This window comes from Schistosoma haematobium, chromosome 1 (assembly GCF_000699445.3).
Source record: "Schistosoma haematobium chromosome 1, whole genome shotgun sequence".
NCBI classification, from domain to species: domain Eukaryota; kingdom Metazoa; phylum Platyhelminthes; class Trematoda; order Strigeidida; family Schistosomatidae; genus Schistosoma; species Schistosoma haematobium.
In genome coordinates, this window is record NC_067196.1 from 13,243,130 (window position 1) to 13,264,844 (window position 21,715).

Genomic DNA, 21,715 nt, shown 5'->3' on the forward strand with positions numbered 1-21,715 from the left:
CGGGAAAGACAATAGCATTAGTTGATAAGTCAAATGGAAGCATACAACGAATAGAATACGAAAATATCATAAACAAGTTGTTTGATAAATACACATTAGAAATATAGATACTTATGCTTAATAGAATAGCATCTGAAGTTACACACCTTTAATAATTCTACTTCCTCCCCATTGTCTTAACATAGTTAACAATAAAAATTTTCGAGAGTCTCTATGGTGGTAAGACTGAAGTATAGGACCGAACCAATTGAAAAGTGAATTACAGAATTTCAATTCAATAATTTATAGGTAACATGCTCTATTGAGCTTGAAAGTACTGGGTTTGATTTCGTGAGGGGATTTGGGTCTTCACTGCTGAAGAGGATCATGAATTAGTTATCCAACTTTATCTGGTTTTCTGTAAATTTCCATTAACCTTAACTCAAAATTACTTAAATTATTTAGGTATACTTCATTCATGTGATTGAATAACAATCAATCATTATTATTTTGTGTATCACTGGTAAACTGTAAAAACAATAGAGCGAAATGAATTATCTTTTCGAATTTTTATCTTAGGTTAGTGTATAAAAACATGATTGATTGGGATATTGTTGAAAAATTACTATACGTTTGGATTTCAGGAAAAGTTCTCACATGACTCAAGAATACTCTATGTTGATGAGCGTTTTAGCTCATGCGACATCTAGAGAGATAGTTTCATGTGACTTATCTCTAATCACTGAGTTCTAAATCATAATTATGTTATTCGTTTATAATTCAAAGTTTCCTCTCTTTTTTTTCTTTCACATATGTAGATTATTGACTGTAGTTCACTGGAAAGTGCTATCAGTTATCCAGTACAAAACTCTTGTTCACATTTGAATGACAATAAAAACCTAGACAGTTCATTAGAGAGTCGAAGTTTGATGTCAGTTTACCTAAATGATGTTGCACAAAAAACCCGAATTATCACTCCTACAGTTACGATTACTACTACCAACATCAATAATACTGTTAGTGAAAATAACACTAGTACTATTCACAATATCTCTTTGAATAATAGTAATTATAATAATGTTATCACATTATCCCCATTAAATCTTCCAAAAATTGACACAGGTATTTTCAGTGATGAATTATACAATACTGAAAAAATGAATTCATTTGAAAGTAATCAATTAACCTATTCTACCAATACTGATCATAATCATATGGATCAGCATAATAATTTCACTTATGACTTACAATCACCAGTGTTTAAAGAAAAACCTAAACGTCCAGTTCTATGCTTATTTAGTGCAAATAAATATAATCAAAAAAGACATCTTAAACGTAACAACTCAATCAGCAATGATGATAGTAATGATGATACTAATGTTGATGATGACAACAATAATGGTAATATTCATGATACTAAACAAGATATTGATGTAAGACGTTTACGTCAAGGTAAAAATATTTCCACTACAAAATTATCAGTTACTAATCAAATTAATAGAATCATTGGAAGTAGTAATAATATCAATAATAATGATAATATTTGTAATCATAATTTAAATTCATTATTATGTAATACAAATGAATGTAAAAGTTGTGTAAATTTACAAGCATATGAATTATCACAAGATCGTTATCGTAATCCAAGTAGTGGATCAACTGTTAGTCAAATACCAAGATCTGATTTACCAGATGTTTACCTGAATGTAAGTTATCAGTGTATGTTATTAATTTATTACAATCAAGATCTATTTATCCAGTTACATAATTATCAGAATGGGTTTTGTGGAGATTTCAGAAATTTCACTGGTTGAAATCATGAGTCAATTGAAGCTAGACCACCATAAAAAACCTGGAAGCACTGGATGGCCGTTTCGTCCTAGTATGGGGCCCCTCAGCAACGCGCATCCACGACCCCGCCCCCGCGAGATTCGAACCCATTCTGATAATAATCAACTGCTCACTATTGACTGACTTCAGGAGATACTCCTGGAGTTCTAGTGAGAAGTCATTACCAATGGAGTTCAATCAGGTCTTTTGTGAGATAGGAAGTCACTGAAGACAATGGTGTACGGTGGCGCAACTTCGTGGATTGGTTGAAGTTAGACATTAACACCGTTGGATGCCGGTCGGCTCATTGGTTCAGTTGGTTAGGCGCGGGACTGGTAGGTCCCGGGCTCGAATTCCGCGGGGGGTGAGGTCGTGGATGCGCACCGCTGAGGAGTCTCATCCTAGGACGAAACGGTCATCCAGTGCTCTCAGGTTTTCCATGGTGATCTAGCTTCAATAAACTCGTGATTTCAACCAGTGAAGTTACATTATAATTATTATTGTGTTTTTTTAACAATACTAAAGTAACAAAAGTTTTGAGGCTGTTAAATTTTGTATTTTGTTTTCATTATAACTGATGAAAATGCTTATTGCGTTTGCTACTTAAGGTATTGGGTTTGAGTCTCAGTGTGACTATCAACTCAATGGTGTTTGTACATCCACCTGACGAATCGTAAATAAGTTGAAACGTGAGTTTTGAATCTATTTAGGGTTTGGTACTGTGTCAATCCCATATAAGTTATTCTAGGCTCATTCTTCTCAAGCAAAATTTTACGCCGTCAATTATTCGCTGGATAACTCCGACTGCTTTTTATATGATCGTGTGTGTGTTAATTACTTACCCTAATCATCATATGTCTGTAACTTATTTTTGTTTGACGTTAAATATGGATTTACGCCTGAATAAAAGGAGTTGGCCCACTCGCCTTCTCCATTACGCATCGCTTCCTTCACTGCGCTTCTCTGATTGTCTGTTCTGATCAACGATTGTAGGAAATATACAAATTCAAACTCTATTCTTGTATTTGACTTATTTAATTCGGTATTTACCAACGCGATTTAAGTCGATAATTATATATGACGGTTGGTAGTATGCACATTTCAATAACAATCATTCATAAGATCGAACCGGAGTTAGGTACAGAGCCACTAAATTCACTACCAGACACCCTCCAACTCTGGTCAAAAGAATTCAATAAAATGTTGCAGAAAAATGATTTTCTTGGGGTTTCATTCTTCAAGATAGGTAGTTTGATGGATGAAAATCGACTGAACTGCACAGTTCGCAAAATGTTACTATACCGAAATCTAAGATCCATACACAATACCTACTACAAATTAATTAGCACAGAAAAATGTTAGACAATTAGTCATAAAAGTTGGTTTTAATTGACTTTTGTATACCTGTAGTGTTTGTAGGAACTAATGATTCCTTTTGTACTTGATGTGTGCCTGATTTTGAATTCCAAATACAATACGTTTGTTTGTACTCACCTAGTTCTACCTGATTTAAATTGTGCTCCGTTGGGGATTCCTAGTTCATGTAATAATTCAAATACTACTATATATTCACAGCTCCCTAACTGAACGATGAATAACTGAGCAAAGAAGAATAGAAAAACTGTTCGATAATCAATGATTCTTAATGACGTTTCTGTTGACAATGGTCTTGATGACAACATTAAAGATGATCGGCATTTTTCCATCTTCAACTATCTAGATTTAACATGTAATGTGGGTACACAAACTTGTAAGAACTCTTCTTAAGCATACATATGCTCAAGATTGTGTGTAAATTATCAATTTAATCGCATGTATGGTCGTATACAAAGTATTAGTGTGAGCGAATAAGGAGATGATTTTTCTTTTGCTTCAATAGAAAACGCTCATATATCAATTCATCTGCTCGAACGCATAAACTTTGTCAGAGGATGGAATTTTATATACACTTAAAAACCTTTGTTTATGGTATATAGCACCTAAGATACAAAAGAGACAATACTTTATAAGTGAACACTAGATAACTGTTTTGTCCTAGTATGCGACTTCGCAACTCTAACAAGGATCGATACTTTTATCTAACTTAGTGAATTGAACCCAGATATATACTACGGGACTCCGGCTCACTGTTCTGTAGGCTAACCGTTAGTACTCTGGACCAAGGGTTCTGGGTCCAATCCTATGTAGTGGAGTTGTTGGTGTATACAGCTGAGTCCCATAGTAAAACTAAGAGGCCCTCCAGTGCTTCCAAGTTTTCAATGGTTATCTAACTTAGGTTAGTATGTGATTTCAACAAGAAAAACAACACATCTGTCATTAAGGGTGGTGTTGTTACAGAAACAGAAAACAAGTTTATTCAGCAGTCACAATAAGTTCCAGACGGTGGTAACTTAAATGCTGTTTGACAACGATGTTCATTACGATTATATAAATTGAAAATGATAACAACCATTTTTTCATTCATAATTTCATTGACCAAGCTCGAAGACCCTGAGTTCAAAGCACGAACTTTAAACCTCAGAACAAGATAATAGCTACAGATAAAATGACGAATAAAGAGATTTTTTAGCTAAAGCTTGAAACATTAGTACTATTGAATAATACCAATTATACCAGCACATCAACTCGCTTGACATACAATTAACAGCTGGATAGTATACTACATTGGAACAGAACAAAAGTATGTCGTATCATTTGAGAATAGCTCAAACTGTTCTACTTTATATAGACTGTGTTAGAATTTGATGCTCTATTTATCGCCTTGGGATACTTATTTTTATTATTATGGTTTCTGTCTACTTATAATTAATAAGTAACATAAAAATGTTCTTTTGATTGATATGAATCGATGAATGTTAGACCACCACTGAAAACCTGAAATCATTGGAAGGTCGTTTCGTCCTAGTACGGGGGCTCCTCAGCAATGCGAATCCACGATCGCGGATGCCCATGATCCCAATAAAAAAACTTAACAATTTTTACAGCCCCCCACTGATAAAAATTTTCTTCAAACATGTTAGCTACCTAATTAACTGACTAATAGAAAATTTTTTCACTTAAAGCCACCATCAATGTCGACTCTACAGTCTCAACGGAGCAGTTTATGTGGCAGAAGTAGGATGGAATTGTTATATGTGGATAATGAACTAGATAGAACCAACAATCCCAGATGCAAACTTAGTACAAATGGAATAATTAGTTCATCAAACTTGGGAGAAAATTTATCAGACGTGATTGACTCTGATCACCGTTTCTCTGTGCAGCATACAAATGGAGCAGGTGACAATTGGAGCTTGGTCGATGAGTTGGTTATTTTTCCTCAACCACAAACTCTTGGATTGGTACGTAATCAAACGTTTAATGCAAGAAACACATATCATCAACCATTACCCCAATCATCTTCAAATTTGGTTCCATCCTTTTTTAAACCATATCAGCTAACCGATGATAATTTCGGTAATTTACCAGTTAAAGATAAAGAACATCACATTAGTATACAACAACAACTTAGACGGGCATTAAGTTTATCATCTAGACGTAAATCACCTCGTTCATTAAATGAAGAAATCCAATCAATCATGGATAAACACTACGAAATGACAGGAATTAGAATGACAATTGGTAGTGGATCATCGCAGAAGAATTCAACGACTACCAAGTCATATATAAATTTATTTGGATTACAGACAGGCAATAAAACCCAACCATCCAGACCAAGAGTAAGTTTAAAACTTTTCATTTTTCTGTATTTTTCCCAATTACATCAGTCAATCTTAGACGCTGTGTCAAATAATTTTTCTCGTAGAACGTTTTAACGGAGCTGTCGTCAAAGTTAAACTCTTATATAATCATACTTGGTTCAGATATTTATGGTTTATAGATCACTTTAAAGATAATTTCGTCACGAATTAATATCCTGTGAAGAACAATTAAAAACCATGAAGTACTGAATACCTGTTTGGTATAAGGTTTCTTAACTGTATACACTTTTATAACTTGTGACCGCCGATTAGGGAGCAGTGAATTATCGATCGGACAAATGACGCGTAAAACCCGTATGAGCAGTCTAGAGTCCTTATTGGTCCTACTTTCCGCCTAACCCAGCCAGTTAAGTCCAGAACACCGATTCGAGCCTCTGCGATATGAATCATTATATTTCAAACATACTGAGTTTATATACCAATCGAACAGACCACAACGTACCAATAAAATATGAAACAACATTTGTACAAGAATTAGCCAGATGTGGTTGTTAATGAGGGAGGTAGTAATTAATATACTGGGTATAACTCAAGAATGGTAGAACGTATAATAATAGTTTATGGGTCAAAATAAAGCTTATAATAAGAGGAATATGAATATGCATAGTTTAGTTACTTAATAATTATACAATGGAAATATAAGTTTAGTATTGGTCCATAAATGGATCCCAAAAATTAACCATTCACACCCATAATCCCTCCAAGAACCAAACCTGAAGCCTGCCGAAAATACAAATGGAGCATCACTGAGTTGAGACCTGGTAGTCTGTAAATTTAACCTTCATTCAATCTCATGATATTACACTACAATCTCATCAGTAAGTAAATAGCTTATTCATGAAATAGTCTAACTTCACTAATCGAAATTCCTCACCACAACTTAGTGAATCTATTTCAAAGCCGATCATTTGATTTGGATAACATCTGAAGATAATAACTACATAAGTTGCGTAGATCTGGTTTTTCTGTCCGACTTATTTCACCTAAGCTTACTTTACTAGAAAGAATAAGTGGCATTATAAAGATTATACTACAACGTAGCTTGTTCACTAGCATTGTAAGAATACTAACCATGAAGCTCAATAATTACGAACAATAATCGATTACAGTCTATAAAATACATCAATTTAGTGAAGATAAATCATATTCATCACTTCTGCAAACGAAAGTACAGTTAGTTTGACACTGTTAAATGTGCATAACCAACCATTTATTGAGTGAGGTCATATAGAAACGTTTACTGAGTTAGTGAAGACCTGAATGGAATCTTTATAAATTGTTGAGCCACAGGTAAACCCATAAATGTATCAATACCTCGGAAATGATCAAATTTATGAAATAATTATCTTATCCATATTTAAACCAAACTTAACAACACGTTATTGGCCTACTCTGGTCACGAAATTGATCAATTTGTTTACATTAAGTTAAGCTTTAGTATTATTGATTTACTCCAAATGTTTACTTCTGTTTAATATGTATTCTGATGTGCAAATGTATCATAAAGTTCCTAGTAGGATAAACTATGAATAACCATTGTCACGTAAATTATAATTAATAATGTTATAAACGTCATACCAGTTGAAAAAGCTGGTGACTACCCGGATTCAGTAATTAAATGGATGACGCATCGGCGTTTGAAGCAAACTGTACTGGGTTTAAATTGTAGGAGCTGGTACTATTTCAAGCCCACATAGGTTATGGGATGGTGGAGATTTGTTCTCTGATCTGGATAGTTTGACCATGGAGCTTTCATCGTTCTTCTGAATGACATCATCAGCACAAACCACATAGGTTATTCTAGTCTTTGGACAGACCAATCTATTCATTCTTCTCAAGCCACATTTTTACCCTGTCACTTGTTCACTTATTAATCCTGAATGTTATTTATATGATCATATGTTTGTTAATTACTTATCCCAATCATCACGTATCTGTAACTTATTTTTGTTCGACTATTAATATCGATTCACGCTTGAATAAATTGAGTTGGCTCATTCGCCTATTCCACTTCACGTCATTTCGTGTCACTTCGCTCTCTCCTCCTCGTTTTTTTTCACTTCTTATTCAGAATGTGTCTGGATAAATGAATGTCTGAAATAAATTCCTCCAACGACACCCATCGTCATACAAACCAGGCTAGTCTAGGTAATATACAGAGTTAAATGGAAGATTTATATTTACTCATACATTCATCTAAATTAGAGTCAGATCAGCCAGCACCACAAATTTGTCCCAAAACTAAGTATTAACAGTAGGAAGAAGGTACTGAACGAATCCCAAATAAGATAAAACGTTCGTCCTAGATTCTACTCTGTAATTAATTTGTACATCAAATTTATTTAGTTTTCATTATCCTACTTCTTCTTTTTTTTTCACCTTACATAGAAACGTCGATGTAGTTGGACATTCACTAAAGATATTACTAATGAATTTCAAACAAGTTTAAAAAATGTTTCAAGTGCATTACATTTAGATTGTCCTACATTTGATCTCTTTCAAAAATTTAAACATAATCGTGATAAACCATCTGTACTTGAATCATTATCTATGACTGCATTACCATGTCTTATCCCATTAAGACCACGTATTCAATCTGATATAACAAATGATATGACTTCTACTAATGAAGAATTAATTACCAAACAATCTAAACAAAAATTTCATTCTGATTTATATAATATAAAATTAATTGATTTCAAACGAAATAGTATAGGAATAAATGATAAAAGTGTCATTCTATTTGGAATACAAAAAAACAATAATATTAGACTTGTTAAAAGTAATTGGAATTTGACTAATCTATAAATCAGTGACATAACATGACTTCATTACATCATTAATTCATATACAATTTGCAGCATACTATGTAGAGATACCCTTTTTGTTGTTGTTGTTGTTGTTGTTTTGAAATACCCAAAAGATACCATTGTACAAAATCTTTCAATGTTTTATGAATGATCTTCCCTTCATATGAATTATGTTATTCTTCAACTTGTTCATCATTTCTATGATCCATTATTTTAGATTATTATTCAGCGCGGTATTCAATATTATATCTTGTCATAATATAGTTGATCTTCTTTTTATGTATTTCATTTATGGTTGTATATAATTTTTAAATAAACTATGAAATTTCAATTTATAGCCAATCTCTTTTTTCTTTTTGTACATATTGAGAAGTAGAGAATTTGTGTTAAGGAAGAAGAAGAAGAAGAAGCCAATAATTCTTAGGTTCCATTAGATTTTTGTAAACTTTTTGAGATAGATGTCATCAATGGCTAACTTGAAATAGACAGTTATTAAAAGTAGAGAAAGTTAATATAATGATTGGATATAGTTAACATAAAACACTTCAATTAGGTTTATTGATATCTGGTACTACTCATCAGATAGATGTAACGGTAATCTTGAAGGAACTGATGATTCCTGTGGAGATTTCATCCCGCATCATCTAGCTTCATAGTCAGAAATCCCACCATTGATCTAGTCTAGAGGTGACTGACTTTTCTCATAACTGAGATAAATTTACAATTGATTAATTACTCACTCGTTGTGCTTCCAAGTCCTTCTTATTGTTAATTGAATTCAATAGATTAAGTTACAATGAATTCAGGGCCCAAAGTTTCCTGTAGACTATACCCAACCATCACATTACATGTCAACATAGTGCACATTTGTGTTGAATCATTCAGATTTATAGCCACATTGCAGCTTGGTCGATGGAATTAGATCAACACCAAGAAGAAATTAACATACATGATATTGGTCACTTACTCAGTGATTAGTCAATTGTAAACAGAGAGGACTAGATATCTATTTGGTTTTCCTTTTGATCTCAACTGTGAGATCATGACTCCATAAAAGTTTGGACAGAAAAAAAACAATCAGATTTCACAAGGAAGATGAGATCAATGGCAGTCAAATAATATCATGAATTGACTAAGGTTAGAGACAAGAACCGTCAAACATCAACTCGGTGATCTAGAGATAACGAACCCGCTATGAAACATGTAGATCTTCGGTTTGATCACTGAAGAGATTATAGTTATGCATCTCTAGAGAGCTATATACTAAAATAAAACAACTGTCCAGTACTTTCCATTTCTAAGTGTTTTACAAGCTAGTAAGTAAGACCGACTATAAATAGGAAGACAGTTCGCGTTGTGCATCTCATGTAACTCACCATTTAGACTGATGGCTAATTGTTTCTATTCATCACTGTTCTCCTAAATACAATATATATCATGAATTACTAAACATATGCTGAAATACAGAAAGCGGAAAATACTAAATACTATTTTGAATAATCCTCAATATTGGTCAAATTCCATATCAGATAACTTCGTAGGTAAACTATAAACATGACTGATTGAAGGACATTTTATAACGGCTGATCAACGTGCGTATTTCGATGCTAGAGATGTTTATATAGTATTCGTGTAACATTAAAAACATCTCATAATAAATTAGATAGTAGTTCCTATCTATTATGGTAGATATATTAGCACAACATTATATTCAGCATTGGTTTCAAGGTGAATCGTATAACTTTTAATAACAAATTCTAATTTTTAGAAACTGATGCCAAATGTATTTATAGAACATATGAATTTCGGACAATGTAATGAGAAGACGAAGATTACCAGAACTATGTAATACATTAGCGCAATATATTTCGAACATTCTGATCACAGTTATATAATATACCCTTGTGGGCCGGGGTAATTTTACATTGGTTTTGAGGAGAGCCAGACACCATCCAAACTTTCACATGACAACCCAAACAATAAAGCTCAATCCCGTTCAACATAAGAGCCAGATACTATCCAGGCTTAAAAATTGTAGCACAAATAGTACAGCTCAATCTCGCTTCACAGAATAACCAGACAACATATAGGGTTTAACGCTACAATCAGAATAGTACAGCTCTTAATCCTGTGGGGCAACCACACAGGTACCAAGAACCCTGCTGGACCATTCGCAACATTCATACACACATTCACGTCACACGTAGAATTATTCCGATCAATGATTACGTGAATCAATTATCCAAAGCTCAAAGAGGCCAAAGTTGACCTATTCCGCTTACACGACAGTCAAACTCATCAATGTTTGCTATGGCGACATGCCTTATAATGTTCCAATGACAACGGCCCTTGGGAACACTGAAAAGTAACCACCAGTATGAATGAAATCGATTAACCAGAAAACTAATTTTGCGCACGAACAGTCAGCAAAACTTGCCAAAGTAATACCGAACCATCCACAATATCAATGGCGAACCTCCAGTCTCATATAAGATCTTCAGCTCTACACAGTAATATACTTATTAAGTGCATTACATATGGAAAATTATAAAGTCAAAAAAAGTGAAAGGTAAGAAGAAAGAAAGATAATGAAAAAACAGTTCTAAAAACAATCTACAATTCACCACGTTGGATAATAGACCAATATGATTAGGGTAGGTTTAGGATGAGAACATATAGTTCAGATAATCTTCGTCTTCTTATTACATTTATCAAAAGAATTAACGATTTTAAATAAGATTTTTGACTAAAATAATTACAGTTTCTTGTTAAAAAGTACTTTCAATGTAGATCATGATTGATAGACTACTCAGAATGTAAATGGTTTGTTGTAATAGATTTTCGAACCATATTACTTTTCGATAAACTGTAAGATTTGAATGTTAAATGTTGTATAATTTACCTCAGGCACAGATTTTTATCATTATGTATGATGGAAGCTTATTTCTTCATTCATTCAATGCTAGCTGCCTCAATGATATCTTCGTGCTCAGTGTAAAATTGTAAAAATTACACATAAAATGAAAATGAGTAGTTAACTCAGTATACATTATACTAGGACGGAACGGCCATCCAATGCTTCCAGGTTTTCAATAGTGGTCTAACATAAATCGATTCATCATCTCAATAAAAACTTAATAATCTCCAAAACCCTATACTGAACATTAAATATTTTCCAAGTAACATGGACTAAAATTCATAAATCTATCTACCACCATTTAAAATATCAAGTTTTCTACGCTTTAATTTGTCTTCAAATAGTCGTGACTAAAGTAGTCAGAAGAATAAAAGTGACTGTTTATCGACTACTTAATTCTTTTCAATTTTTATTTCTAGTAGTTTGAACTATTAAAAGGTTCTTAATTTCATTCAACATTAAGGTGTCACGATCTTTCTAATATGACAAGCACACAAACACATACTTAGAAACCAAGAAAGAGGGAGAGAGAGAGAGAGGGAGACTTGCACGCACGAGTAACAATATGAGAATAATAGTTGAAAGTAGTTAAAAGTTGTTGTTATAAATACACGCATTTTGTAAATTTATTATTTCAGTGTAAGTAAGTGGAATCGTAGTTGTGTGTGTATGTGTGACTGAATGAGAGGGAAACGAATGAAAATAAGATAATCTCACTAAAAACAGTATAGATAAAATATGGCACGAAATGAATAGTGAAAAATATAATGACATAAGAAATAATGACAAGAATTATATTGTTTGATATGAGATATAATCTTTTATTCTAAGTAATATTGTATAGGGAAAAATCTGTTATATAATTAATCACTATGAAGATGAATTTACGTCATAAATAAGTTCCAAGTTTATATATATATATCCATGAATGATCACAATTGATGAATCGTAAATAATAAATAAGAAAATATATTCAATATTCTGTGATGTACAATGGTACTCCAAAGGAGCTTAGCTACCTAGTATGAATAGTCATTCATTACACCTTATTTTAGAGGAAAGCTGTTACACTAAAACAATGTATATGTTGCGTTATGGTTAAATCACAGGTGAAAATAGACAAACAACAATTATGGATCTTTACTAATCTTCAAACAACACTATATTCGATAAAAAAATTATCTTTAAACACATAGTAAAGACTACAGTGATCAATCAATTGTGAATACATCTCAGTCCTACAGAAGGTCGGTCGCAGCCCGGATAGCCCAGTGGTAACGTCTCTGACTGTGAAGCTGGGTGACACGGGGTCGAATCTGTCAGGGAGCTTCAGTTCCCTCAAGATTATGGGTACACCTTGCTGACGAGTGCCAAATAGCACGAAACCCGGGTCCAGGGTTTCCTGTTGACTACCTTTAACCACCATTCTAAAGACTGCAGTGTGGTGTTTGAATGAGCTAATAATACCTTTGTACTTGTTGAATGCTTGATTTCGAATTCCAAATACAGTACATTCGTTCGTGCTTATCTAATACTTCTTGATCCGATTACGATATTTCTGGGATTCTTAGTTCATATTATAATTCAAATACTCCTAATCATCATATGCACTTTTATCAAACTTAAATCAATGATGTATGGAACATGTCAGATTATATTGTTATTATTATTTTCGTAAGAAAATGATTTTGACAACTTTCAGTTTCATTCAAAAACAGTAATTCAGTATAAATTCAAAACCAAATTAGCAATTATTTCTTTTTCAGTAAGCGGTTGTGGAGTTTATTGAGCTCAGATTGATATCATGACAGTTATCATGTGCTCATTAGTGACTGACTTCAAAATCGGTTTCCTGGAGTTCTAGTGAGAAGGCATGACAAGTGGAGTTCAACATTGTCTGTTGTAAGGTAGTTACTCACTGAAGACAATGGAGGACGGTCGCGCAATATAGTGGATTGGTTAAAGTTAAACATGATTGCTGTTAGATGCTGGCTCAGTGGTCTAAAGGTTAGACGTTCATGAGTGAAGCTGGACGTCTTGGGCTCGGATCCCGCGTGCGAGGTTGCTGAGGTGCATTGAAACAGCCGTCCAATGCCTCTACGTTTCAATGACGGTCTAGCAGTGAACCAATTATTTCTCTAACAATTATACCGAATAAACCTTATTGGTCCTAACTTGCCAACATTTTTATTCATCAGATGGATGTATTTGTATTCAAGGATTGGGATACAAGTATATCTAGCTGACAAGTCCTAAATGGGTGAAACGAAGTTTCTTGATTTCACTACAAGCCACATTTCATCTATTCTATGTAAATTTGTGTCAATAATAACTATATCGAGGCAGTCCATATCGGTTGCACTTATGCTAAGTAAGATTGATCAAAATTCATTTAGAAACATCAACAACAGGACAATTCAAGTCATTACAATCTAAACTAACTTTTCGAATGTAAATGTTTCAGCTTAGACGATATCTATAAAACTATAGTGAAAATGATAGAAATCATTCTACGTACTTCAGTTCCTACATTATGCTAAGCATAATAGAGCAAACAAATTTCATTGAGAATCTGTAAATTGATCGGTTTCTTTTCCTAAAAGCAAGAACATACTCAATTTACTTTTTATGACAATGAAACTGATTTAATAAAGTTCTGGAATGATTGAATAATTATTTCTGATACTAATTCACTTCATTTTTACCCCCATCCCACCCCTTATTGCCTGTGATTATTGTAACAAAAACATTTTACATAATCTTACTTCATTCACAATATAATCCGTTGCTAAATTATTAATTTTAGAAGACTTTCTATTTGCTGTTATTATTCATATTACGTAATCTAGCATCATAGTTTTTCTGTATGCTAAAATGTTTTAATCTGTTACAATAATACGACATGATTCTATCCTACCTACTTCGAACTCCATTTCTTGATTGTATTTTATTGAAGTTCCAGTCCATTTAGGATTAGTAGTAATTCATCAGATTAACTCACGTCTATATCTGGTGTCCCTGTAAACATGGATTCTAACAATTTGGAATGTTTATTAAGTAATTACAAAGGAGATAACATTTCAGCTCATTTCATGACTGCTTTTGGTAGAGAAGTTTATAGTTTGTTCAAAAATCTTGCATATACTGACGACCCTATTCTACTTTTTGTCAAGAAACTAAAAAAATTATTGACACATTATTTTCACATGATATCAGCCTGAACATATGAAAGAAAATATTTCAACAAATTAGTTCGTGCTTTGAATTAGACTAACAGATATCTTATGATGTAGCTTCAGCTATAGACTTCTGAATACAATTTCGTTGAACAACTGCATATTTAACTTCGTGACCTCGTGATTACTGGTTTAAATGATTTTAAACTAGAAAAGCAGCTTATCTAAATTCCTTTCTGCACTATTCAGATAGCAAAATATTTCAACTTTAAATATGAAGATATTAATAATGATTCTCGTGATGCTATTTCTAAACCACATGATGCCTTATTATCGAGTATGGATAAATATACCATACTATGGAAACCTCAGATTTCTTCTAATAGGAATATTTCCAATACATTCAGTTAAGTCTATCATTCGGAAACCACGTTTAATTCATCCTCAGGTATTGAGTCCTGTATTTCATGTTATGTAATTTTTGTCAGTGTTGTTATTCACGTTGCGGTAAGTGTGAAAATGTTGGAGAAAATGTTTGTGAAAGTTCCAAGTTGTTTATTACTGAAACACAGAACAAATATGAGTCGGAATCAGTTGATTTGAACAGGAGAATGGATTTGTTGTCACTTACTACCGTCAGCAGAAAATTATAGCAATTAATGCAAAAGGCAATTACTTACACAATCAATTTCCTTTTATTTATTATTGATACAGTAAGCTCAGAATCAGTCATTTCTAAAAGAAATTTATTGTTTTTTTTTAAAATGATCTTCATCTAGAGCCTATAAATAATGCAACTTCTAGTATCACAGACTACTACTAGTCACATATTATTGACTGAAAAGTTCTAGTTGACAACCTATGGTCCAAGAGCAGTAACACCTTGAATAAGTCATAATCAGACGATGTTTATACCATCCTCTCACAAATATTGTGCCTAAAGAAGAGACGATAGAAAAGATAATATCTGATAGAGCAATATATTTAAGTGTAGGCAGAGGTAAACTACTATATATATAAGAGGGAAATATTTCACTACAGTTCAGTTCGGCAAGGAGACCGTAGGTGGAAGCTTACACGAATGTACACTTAGTTTCATGATCAATGTCTATTATTTAAAGATGGGATGCGGCTTGTAGTGGAATCCAGAACGCTCGTTTCACCCTATCTAGAATTCGATAGTTGATTGTAGTTGGATACCAGATTTGACTTTCAAGCACAACACTTTCTTTGTTTATATTTATAGTCTACACACACTTTGCATTCATTCCATTTATTAGAAAATCTTCGTGCCGTGCTCTACAAACTATCCGGTTGAATAAATGGTTATATTCATTTTTTCAGATTATTTGTAACTTCGTCATGACCAGCCACGCCCCTTGATTCCTCTGGGTATTCGAATTTAAACATTTTTAATTGGATTATCTAAGGTAATCATTGTATGTTCATATAAGTGTGGTTGTGTATTCATGTTTATGCACAAACAAGAGATTACAGTCAAATGTATATAAATGGTATGTATATGCGTGTTTCAACTTTTATATCTTCTTCATAAGAATGATTATACTCTTTGTTTCAAACTTTCCATCCCCACCAAATTATATAAACAATAACAATAATGTTCAAAACGTTCTTGTTTAAACTTTGCGTGCATGTCAATCTAAACATCATCACATGTTGCGTGCATATTCTTATTTCATTCTAAATGAAAGTGCTTCGTACCGATAGTTAAAGAGAGAGAGTAAAGGAAAGAAAGAGTAATAAAGAGAACAGAGGTATAGTTCAGTAGAAAATCATATTTTCATTTACATAACTCATTGATGATATATCTGAACTGAAGAAACGAATGATAGTAATATAAAGTGAAGAAGAATTATACAGTAAAGAGGAATTCTTCTTTGATTTCTCTCTATCTCATTCTTTCTCTCTCTCGTACTTCTAGTTTATAATGAATTTTTCATTTTGTATCAAAATCTAAGAATGATATTTTGTAACAGTTTGAATGCATATATTATATATGCGTGTTTAATGCTCATGAAAATGAATTGCATGTTTCTACGACTGCCATTCATTTCACCGCCTATTATGTTTATCACCTATCTCTTCGTATTCTTTTCACCTGCAAATCATTTTTAATAATATGTAACCGTTATTTCGGGTAAAATAAAATTTGTATTCAAACGGCTGAATAAATCCTTTCTATTCTGAACCGTTTATTCTTAATGGAATGAATAAGATATCTAAGTAAGAAAAGAAAACCTTTCTCAAATTTTTAAAAAAAGAGACGACTTTCAATTTAAAACTTGTCAATAAATGATTTCAAGTTTAATGAAAAGTAGGTTTTCAAAGTTTCGTTATTAATTAACCAAATATTGTTATATTTGACATAAGAGATTGGAGCATTTTCACAGTCGAAATCACAAACTGATCTTAACCGAACCACGATTACGAACCTGAAAGCACTGGACGGTCGTTTTGTCCTGATATGGGACTCCGAAACAGTGCAGATCCACAACCCGCATACGGAGATCGACATTGAAACCTTCAGCTCTACGTGCGAACGCTTAGCCTTTATATCATTGAGCTGTCATTCAATGATGTTAATGTCTAACTTCAATCAAATCAGGTTATTGTAAAACCTAACAATCATGTACTCGCTAGTGAAAAATATCAGATGTAACTCCTAGAGTTATGTAGAACATCTTACACACAAGAAGCGATTACCTGTCACATTACATGTCTCTATAAAAAGTTTAAAATATCGTTCGAAAATTTTAAGAATATTTATTTTAGAATTTATTAACAAGAACTAGAGATCTAGATAGATCTAAATATTCCTTTATGTTTCTTGAACTTGTGAATGAATCTATGTTAGACCACCATTAAAAACATAACAACACTAGACAGCTGTTTCTTGATAGTATGGGTTTTCTTAGCAGTGCCTATCTATGACCCGACACACAGGACTTGAACACAGAACAAAACAACTGTCCAGTGCATCCAGTTTTGTAATTGTGGTCTGGTTGAGATCAGTTATTGATTTTAACGGAGAAAATGTAACATGATTACAGCAATATTTCATGAAGAATGAAAACATTTACTATTTGAAACTACATAGATACGATTATGTTCCAGCTGACTAGTAAGTATGCACTTTCTACTAATAAAAGGAAGAAACAGTCCTAAAGCACTGATTTTTATAAATTCATTTTACATTGATTACCAAGTGTGTTTAATGTAAATACTACCTAAATGGAACTGATTGCTGATTAATTATTAATCTTACCAATAAGACTTATGTTATCAAATTACGTAACGAAATTAAAGATTCTGTTAAGGCATTCACCTACAAACCTACCCGATAATTATCTACGTAGGATTAACATGAACGGATTATATTTTTTATTAAATCCACTTCAGCCTCTCATAATCTGAAATAGTTAAATATTATAATTACAAAATGAGTTAGAAATACTTAAGTGAATGAATTTAGTTGAAGGTATTTTTCGAAAACACAACGGCATAGTATAACAAAGATGCAAATAAATTAAAGAAACTAAATAAAGTTGGTATAAGGCTAGACATTGTATCACCTAGAACACTGCAGCCAATCTACTAATGCTACATAAAATTCTATGTTCAATAATTTATTCACAGATCTACTGGTATCCTCTTTCATGTTGTCATCAAATGTGTCCATTATATTTAAATATACCTACTGAGGAAGTTACATTATTTGTACAGAAAGAAAGGTCTTAAGTTTGTTGAATAAGTTCTAAAAAGTTATCGGTCAAGAGGGAGATACACTTAATATAACACAATCCCCAAATATTTCTTTGACACAGGAAATCAGGTCAATACTACGCAATCTTGCAAAGTGATCAATCAACAGTCAAACTCTGATATTCTGAGTTTTGCTAAAGCTATTACTATCAGACATCAGAAACGATGATTTGTAAGTTTAAAAAGAAACATTTATACATCTTTCTTTGTTTCACTGTCAAAAACAATTTTCGTTGCCACAAAAAATTCTCAACTTTTGATGTTGGTTGACTGATGCTCGCTCCGAGATCCCAACTCAGTACTTTCCCCTTAGAACCATGAACGCGTTATTCACCTAGCTACTAACTCCAGATCGCCATTCATTTGTGCGATAGATTCCAGTACAAGCTATATTCCATTCCTTCTATATAAACTTGTGACATAATAACTACGTAGAGGTATTCCGCTAAATATGTACATATATTAACAATGATTGATCAAAATTCAGCCAAAATATTAACAAAATGATATTTTAAATCATTTGATTAAATAATTTATGATAAAGTATGTGAATGCTTAACTTAATGCCAACTTTATTTTCGTTCTCACACTTATTCAGTAAACCAAATAGGTTTTTTCCAAGAAAGTTAATAAATTCATCACCAACTTTTCCAGTTACCTTCATGGACAAATGTAATCAATAACTTCTTATTTCACCTATTCACATTTATTAATAAGTGATTTTCTGTTTATTACTTACTTACTTACGCCTGTTATCCCTGTTGGAGGAGCATAAGCCACCCTCCAACACTCTCCATCCAATCGTGTCCCGGGCGATCCTTTATAGTTATTTCTAGTTCCTTTTCATCCTTTTCATATCTGCTTCCAATTCCCGACGTAGTGTGTTATTCGGCCTCCCTCTTTTCCGTTTCTCTCCAGAACTCGAAGTTAGGGACTATCTCGTGATGCAGTTTGATGAATTTTGAAATGTATTTCTTATCCAATTTCAACGTCTTTGCTTCTTTTCCTATCATTGGTGAGTGCATAAAATTGGATACCACTCATTGTGATTCCCTCCTCTGTTTTGAATGATGCTTTGATGATCCTGGATCAGTGAGATTCTCATCCTACAAGTGTGTGTCATGCTTCTTTTGACAGCATTAGACCAACTCCCTGAGTATGTGGTGCATTTACCTCTTCATGTTCGGAGTACAGCAGCATCTCTCCCATATCTAGCCTTTTCTGTTTAGCTTGGGTCCAATGAGTTTCGCTGATTCTGAGTACTGCTAAGTTGTATCTCCTCATTTCCACAGCTATTTGACTGGTCCTCCCCGTCATCTACATCTCCCGGACGTTCCATGTACCTATAAAACTTGTTGCTCTGATTGTTAGAAAGGGCACTGGCCACGTGACTTTCGAAGAATATCAGCTTTCATCACGAGACGTCATAATTATTCCTCCAAGTACCAGAGCACAGTTTAAATGCTTTAATTTGTTTAATCTGGTTGGAGTATTTTAGTAAGATTTTTTTCTACGGGGTGGGGTTGCCGACCTCATGCCAAACCTCCCCCTCCTTTACCCGGGCTGGGGACCGGGAGTCACTCTAGAACAGCTACAGGAGGAATTTATGCTTATAGGTTTTCATCGTTTATAATAACCGATATGATATTATTTATTTCAAGACTCAAATGTTAATGAATAGACTGAAATGGAGGAAACTGGCATAGACAACGTACGAAGACTAATTGACGGTTATATTTGTCAAACACATGATGTAAATAACTTCTCACCAAAAAATATTGTGTTCAAACGTCTTAAGTAAAATGTCAATTGTAAGAGCTACTTGAACTTTCGTATCATTTTCATGTTACAAACTGTTAACAACGGATTAATCGTGTTTGAAAGTGAATTCTAGTATTAGAAAGGGATTGTAATTCTTCGCACTTGATATTCTGAATGTCATCCGATCAGTTCTAGTTGTCGTGTTCGCATGTTAAACGGATTGCCTCATAATAGTTTTTAGTCATACGATTTTAGTATATTTTGTATGTAGCTAATAGTGGACAGCGCATTACCATTTGAAGCAAAAAGCACTGAGTTTGAGTTTCGATGGAAACGTAAACAGTAGGTTGTAGACATTATTGCCTAATGAGTTTCGAATAGGATGAAACGTGAGACATAAATTCCTACTGTTAACCGAAATTCTGATAAACCTTAACTGCGTCAAGGTTATGTAACACTAAAAATTGTGGTAATTTACACTTTGTGAATACATGTGTTTGATGAATGATGGATCAAACCTACTGACCACATAACAAAATACTTAATCTATAGGTATCTACTGTTTTATAATATATAGCCTACGAATAAACGATCGTAAATTTACAAAAGTGATAATTATTAGTTTATCCTCACAGAATATGCAAACCTTCATACTCTGTTAACTAAAAAAAAGAGTCTTGAATTTACATCATGAAGTTCATCATATCACTGAAAATAATGATTTCTAGCATTACATTGAAGGTCTGTATGGAAGTAATATCTAAAAGAAAGATTGCGTATAAGGTCAGTCAGTCTTGAGTGCTATTAGAGGTATAAGGGTGGTTATCACTTCCCGGTTGCCCACCCCGTAGAAGGGTTCTTCTGGAGGTACCTGAAAAGGAAATTGGATTAGAGGTGGTCTTAGTGACCTGAGAGAGTGCCCAAGGGACAACTGCTTGAGGTCGGTCACACACGACCTTTTTATGGGTAATTTTTGTGTTAGCTCCGTACTTGTTGAGACCTTACCGCCGGAGACGGATATCCGTGGGATAAGGCGAGGTGTGCATTTTTAGGATCGACCTTTTCCAACCCCACCCCTCATTGTGGGAAGGCAGCATCGCTGTCATGCTGGTTGTCTGAAGGAAACACCTTACTACTGTCACACCTCTGTACAGTCAGCAGTACGATTTCGCCTTCGGACCTTGGGTTTGTTGCTTTTAGTCTTACCGCTCTTCAACCGACCTATCTGGCATGGTTGGAGGCTTCAAGAACGATTGTTTCAGCCAGTATAGCTAGATTGGTTCATCACGATAGGCAAGCTCGACCACCACATCAAGGTAGCAACAACAGTCGGGATATGATCTAAAATAAATGATATATTGTTTAATATTAATCCTACCACTTAATTCATTCAGATAAAGGACAAAAAAATTTTAATCTCAATTATGGTTCCGAACTAAACAAAATTAATTTCAAATAACGTGAAAGCTGATAAACAATTGGACGAAATAATTAACCAATCAGGATACGACAAATGATTTAGTGTTGAATATATTAAAAATAAGCAAGTCATTTTCTCGGTGATTCCGTGATTATGTTTACTATACATATTTGTTAATGATTTTTATGTGTTTAAAATAAATATCTAATTCAAATTTCAAAAGATCTTTCTTTCTATTCAATGATATTCTTATCGAATTAATTAATAATACATTAGTT

The 21,715-nt window shown here is 33.3% G+C and overlaps 1 protein-coding gene across 1 annotated transcript in view; it reads left to right on the forward strand.

The window, feature by feature from the left end:
* Nucleotides 1–8,716, forward strand: part of MS3_00002899 (uncharacterized protein) — a gene marked incomplete at its 5' end in the record, with an annotated part of 89,275 nt that extends 80,559 nt beyond the window's left edge. The window contains 3 exons of the mRNA XM_051210555.1: nucleotides 798–1,685; nucleotides 4,872–5,528; nucleotides 7,959–8,716. Coding sequence (XP_051073178.1) covers nucleotides 798–1,685; nucleotides 4,872–5,528; nucleotides 7,959–8,378 — 1,965 coding nt within the window. The 3' untranslated portion in view covers nucleotides 8,379–8,716. The remainder of the gene's footprint in view (nucleotides 1–797; nucleotides 1,686–4,871; nucleotides 5,529–7,958) is intronic.
* Between the last annotated feature and the right edge of the window lie 12,999 nt (nucleotides 8,717–21,715).